The 6,000-nt window shown below is 48.3% G+C and overlaps 1 protein-coding gene across 1 annotated transcript in view; it reads right to left on the bottom strand.

Moving 5' to 3' along the window:
- Nucleotides 1–4,320: 4,320 nt before the first annotated feature.
- The window catches only part of JAML (junction adhesion molecule like), a 29,550-nt gene continuing 27,870 nt past the window's right edge, over nt 4,321–6,000 (bottom strand). Inside the window, exon 9 of the mRNA XM_013007285.2 lies at nt 4,321–4,762. Coding sequence (XP_012862739.1) covers nt 4,670–4,762 — 93 coding nt within the window. The 3' untranslated portion in view covers nt 4,321–4,669. The remainder of the gene's footprint in view (nt 4,763–6,000) is intronic.

Below are 6,000 nucleotides of genomic sequence, written 5' to 3'. Positions count from 1 at the left end.
AGATGGGCATTGGGTCTCCACTCCATGGCCCCACTCTCCACATTCACATTGGGTATGGCTTTATTCTGGGTCTTAACTGCCTGATACCTATCCCATGGACACCTCATGATCACACAGGCTGGTGTGCTTCTTCCATCTGGGCTTTGTTTCTTCTGAGTTAGCCATTTGTTATAGTGCTGACTGGCTTGCATTGATAGAAAAGCCAGGAGCTGGGCCCAAGAGCTGGAAAGAAAATTCTAAACGGAGAAGGCGCATTAAAAAGGAATGGAGGGCTCAGACCAAACACTATCCACTAAATTACTTCATTGAATCCCCATGAGGGTAGTGGGGATCCTGAGTTTCCAGTTTATAAATAAGGAACATTACCTCAAGGAATTTAAACAAATACTGAAACATAAATAAGAGACAAGGCCAGGATTTGACCCCTCTGTTTGACTTTGGAGTGCCCTTCCCATGCTTAGATTTAATAGACATTGGCCTAGAGGTGGTCACATGATCTGATGTCAATTTAAGACTTAAGAGTGAAGAGGTGGAGTTTAGCCTGTCAATCAGGTTGATGACCTCATTTGGTGGCGCTAAGAAGAGAAATAGCTCACTGGAGGTGGGGCACACACTCACTCCCTATGAAGCATTCCTGTTGAGAAGAAACATGGAGCTACACTAGAACCCTGGAGCTGGAGCCACGTAGAGACCCCTGCCAGCACTGAGATGCTTACAATGCCACTGGATCCACAAGACCTCCCACCCACTGGCCTGTGATCTTCCTGCATTTCGTGTCATTGAATGTGCTGTGTGAGTCTGAAGAGGAATTTACAGATTGGTATCAGATATATGGCTAATTGGACTTGTGGACTTGATCTGGACTGGGCTAGGATGTTTTCTCACTATTCAATTGCTCTTGAATATAAAGCTCTTTCTTATACACATATGAGTGTCTATGAATCTGTTTCTCTAGTCTACCCACACTAACACAAGGTGTGAATCCCTGGATGGTGGGGCTGGTTAGGCATGCGGCTGGCCACTAACCAAAAGGTGGAAGGGTTGAGTTCCACCCAGAGGCACCTCGGAGAAAAGGTCTGAGATTCTCCTTCTGTAAGATCACCGCCATTGAACGCCCTGTCCAGCACAGGTCTATGCAGACACACATGGAGCCACCGGGAGTCGGACTCAACTCACCACAGTTGGTTGGGTTTGGGCTTGACCCAAGGAAGGGCATGAGGAAGCATGCAGGTCCTTTGCAAGGTCCCCTGAAGGCTGGGTTTGGGTTTGGGCTTTGGTTTGGGCCAAATGAGCACTTGCCGTCTGTGGAAGTCCACCTTCTTCCTTGACCCCGAGGCGGCTGTCTCTGTGAGGCAGGATTGTGAGGACTGTGTGGAGAGGTAAGCTTCTTCTCCCTTTCCCTAAACCTAGAGTGGAAGTCCAAGTCTAACTGCAAGTCAAATATGGACACATCAGACTCCCCAGAGTATAGGCATGCCTGTACTGCCCCCCCAGTAGGGACCCCACCTGAGCCAGAATTGGTTCAATGGCATTGAGTTGGCTGCCCCCAGAAAACCTCCCTCTGCTGAGGCATATGGATAAGTGGCCTTCCTGCAGATGTGTCCTGATGATTCTCTCAGTTCAAAACCACCACTGTGAAGTTTGAAGCCACCAAATGTCAAATCCACCTGTGTGTCTGTACCCTGGAGGCCATCCTCCTGTAAGATAGATCTGAGGAAGTGGAAAGGGCCCCTGGGCCCAGGAGAGAATGCTACTTAGTAGTCCAGAGGCTAAACCACCTCCATTCCATGAATTCAAAGACACACACACACACACACACACACACACACACACACACACAAAACCCCTTACTGCTAGGGCAAATACGAAAGTATTACCGCAAGATTACTGCAACCTTTATTAAACAAAAATATCAAAATGTGAAGCTGCTGTTTCTCAGTGTATCCTCCACCCAAAGATGATATTTCAACTTCTCTCACCCTTCCCTCAAAGAAGTTTGCTCTCTTTGATTGATAACACAACCAAACAGCAGTTTGGCTTCTTGGTGGGACACGAATCCCATTCCTTTTCAATGTGCTTTGAGTTTGGGGAACAAGACGAAGTCTAGAGAGCAAGATCAGGGCTGGAGCATGGAAGAGGTAGGGTTTCCCAGGCTAGGACAGCCCTTGCAACCCTTGCAAAAAGAGCAGATGTGTTGTCCCAATGGGGGGGAAAAAGAATTCCTCAGTGCAACCGTTTCTAATCTTAACATTTCTTCTTCCCAAGAAAACCTCATGATTGTCCTTTGCTCAAGAGAATCTATCAAGATTACCTCTTCAGAATCCAAAAACAAAAAAACTTTCTGAACTAACCAACATGCCTTGAATTTAGCTGGTCCATCAGATCCCTGAGAGCCAGTTTTGATTGGACCTTTTTTTTGAAAGCATCCTAAATGAGACCCAGTGTGGTAGTTATATAATCTGGTGTCAATTTGGGACTTGAGAGGATTAAGAGTGAAGGGATGGAGTCTAGTCTGTCAATAGGGCCACAGCCAATGAGGTCTCTGTGTAGGTATGGCCTTCTCCTGAGGATTCCTGGAATTCCTGCTTGGAGGCCAAAGAGACTCTGCTCACTCCCTTGGAGACTCACTACTGACAAGACACATGGCCCTAAGCTCTGGTTGCTAGAGAAGCCATATGGACCTACCCTCATGCAACCAGACCTCTGGAACCGGAGAAGCCACATAGAGACCCCTGCCAGCGCTGAGATGTTTACAATGCCACTGAATCAAGAAGACCTCCCACCCACTGGCCTGTGATCTTCCTGCATTCAGCATCATTGCATGTGTTTCGTGAGTCTGAAGATGACTTTATAGATTGGTATCGGACATATGGGCTAATATTGGATTTATGGGCTTGATCTGGCCTGGGCTGGGACATTTTCTCAATATTAAATTGTTCTTATATATAACTCTCTTTCTTATATACATATGAGTGCCTATGAATTTGTTTCCCTAGTCTGTGCAGACTAACACACTAAGATAAGGGTATGACTAAGAGAACTTGTCTGTAGCCAGCCACTGATTGCAAAGACATGTCTCAACATGGTTTGTTTGGGAATAAACACATGTGTGCATGAACTGGAACCTTAGTAGCAATACTTTCTGGCTCACCATCCTCCTCCTATGCCAACATGTGTCTCCTCTCTGCTTCGGCTTGGACAAGAGCATGCCTGCAGGGCACTTGGTGTTAACGACTGGCAAACTCCTTATGGAGAGCTGCCTGGTAAAACACACCATTGAATGCCTCAGCCACAATTGAATGAGAATAAAGAGGTGACAGGTCTCTACATGGAAATTCAACAAAAGGTAATAAAAAGGGAGGAAATGAGTTATAGGTGTGTTATGAGAGGGTCAAAAATGCACCCTCAAAGAACCATCTAGAAGGGATGGAACTGACAAGAGCAACTTGGAAGACTCGATAGGAGCCTTAGGGGCAGTACGTTCACCTTAGCGAGGGAGCAACAGCTCAGAAACGGAATGTCAGGGTGGTGGCACAATGTGCAGAAACTCGCATCGAGGCTGGTTTGCCGTGCTTAGTCTCAACAGCAGGAAAACAAAAGAGAGAGGTGGGTTTTGGTTTGTGGTTTTTTTTTCCAAATGCAGCACCACCTGAGATTGGATTTGACATTGAAGAACCAGAAAGCCTTCCTCTTCTCCCACGCCTTGACTGGGTGAATGAGAAGACTGGGAGTCGGAGAACACGTGAGGTTCCTGGGGACATCGAGGACACCTGAGCTGAGTCCAGGAAGATCCCTGGAGGCTAGGGGGGAAATCTGCACCAGAAGATGTCTTAAGACCAACCTTATCAAATCTTACAATAGTCACTAAAAAGTCTGGGGACCTCAGATTGCACAACCAGAGTTAAATCAAGGGCTCTTCGCGTTGGCAGCCCATAAGTGGGAATCCCTTTTTTTAAAAAAAGAGATTTAAAAAGACAGCTGCCTAAGCTTCACCCAAGAATTCCAAGCTAGGAGGTCTCTCGTGAGGGCCAGCACAGAGCACCAACAATTCTGTTACCCAGCCAGAAGGAAGAACTGTGCGGCTAATTCCTAGAACTGGGCTCCTACCCGCCTTTTAATCCACTCATTCCCCCCAAATTTTCCACTCCCAAGACCAACACCAATCTCCAATGGCTTAAGCCATAGATTGATGTGTTTTGCGGACCTTCCGTCATTCCCCGGGCTCCTTACTATATATACATTCCTCATCATGCGTCTACCTGTCTCCCAGCCAAGGCAGGAAAATGGATAGTTTGCACAAACGCATTTATTGAGGGATAATCTAACAAAAGAATCAGTGGGGTTGGTTTTTCCCTCTTTGTTCCTCCCAATAGCTCATCCACAAAGAATACTGTCTCAAGGAAGGGTCTCCCGTGACTGCACACTTGAAGCCACTGCCCCCCAAGAACTTCCGAGTCCGTGTGCCATCCTCCCCTCAGTAGGGCCGGCTCCTCCAAATCTGCCCGGTCGTTCTGCCAGGGTGCAAGCCCTCCATCGTTGGACCTTCACCAAGCAGTGAGGCAGGAGGACAATGATGAGGGCGGGGGGTTGGGGATTCAGCAGTAACACACTGCAGCGCAGGACACACAGAGTGGATCGTCTCTTGGAAACATAGATGACTGCTTTCTTCTCAAAATGCGTGCGTTGTTTTCGGTATTTCTCCCCCTGGCTTTTTCTCCAGTGGGTTGTTCTGTGCAGACCTTATAGCAGGCCAAACTGGGTGCTGGGGGGACGGGGAAGAAGAAACAAAGGGCACTTGTAAGAAGCATTTCCCGAAGAAATAGCAGCTATCCTTTACTGAGAAGGCAGTGATGGTGGAGTGGCAGAATTCTGGCCTTCCATGAGGGAGGCCTGGGTTCAATTCCCAGTCACGGCACCTCATGCACCCACCCGTGACCATCTGTCAGTGGATGCGTCTGTGTTGCTGCAGGGCTGAGCAGGTGTCGGCAGAGCTTCCAGACCGAGACAGACTAGATTGAAAACCAGCCAGGGAAAGCCCCAGGGGTCCCGACAGTCCCACTGCACTGTGCACGGGGTCCCCGTCCGTGGGGGCAACTCGATGGCAGCTACAAAAGCCATAGCAGCCCTTCCAGAGCTTTCCCCTGTGCCTGAGTCTCACATGCCTCACCCCCAGGGACCCTTACCCTCTGGGATGTGTGTACTAGGTTACTCACTGGGCGGCTAACCACAAGGTCAGCAGTTCAGAAACAGCAATGAGAGAAAGGTGAGGCTTTCTACTCCCATAAAGAGTTATTGTCTCAGAAACTCACAGGGGCAGTCCTATCCTGCCCCATGGGGTCGCTAGAGTCACATGGCCTTGATGGCAGTGAGTTTGGTTTTGAGAGCTCTCCAGTGATCCTCACCCTCCAAGATGCCCGTCTTATTATTATTCCCATTTTAAGGATGACGAAACTATGGTTCAAAAAGCTACGTTGCCTGCCCTCATCTAGCCAACTCCAAAGTTTGCCAGGTCTGCCAACTCCAAAGTTTATGATCGCACACACTGTGCTATACAGACTCAGAAAGGGCAAGGCACCCCTACATTCAAGTAAAATTAATCAACTGAACAATCAAATCAAAGGGATCTTCCTTATCCCTACATTGAAGGTCTCAAACTAGCCACTTGCGGGCCAGAGTTCTCCCACCAGCTTGTTTGATTGGGTGCATAGTGTCGTAAAATAGCTCAACCAGCCTATGAAAGCTTTCGTGTTTGTGGCCCTGGTCTCTCATCCCACTTGCTTTTGTCGATCCATTTCAAGAGATGTTGTTTTCCAAAGTTCACACGCAAGCACCTGTGACGTAAAGGCTGCTAACTGAAAGGTTGGCAGTTCAGGTCCACCCACCCATGCCATGGAAGCAAGGCTTGGCGACCTGCGTCCATCATGTCAGCTGGTTGCTGTCGATTCCTGCTCCTGGCCACCCATGTGTTACAGAGTAGAGTTGCTCCACAGAGGGTGCTTG

This window comes from Echinops telfairi, unplaced genomic scaffold, assembly GCF_000313985.2.
Source record: "Echinops telfairi isolate 266 unplaced genomic scaffold, ASM31398v2 ScPeMD7_7463;HRSCAF=8501, whole genome shotgun sequence".
In the NCBI taxonomy this organism is placed as follows: Eukaryota; Metazoa; Chordata; class Mammalia; order Afrosoricida; family Tenrecidae; genus Echinops; species Echinops telfairi.
This window is presented reverse-complemented; position numbering and strand designations above follow the sequence as displayed.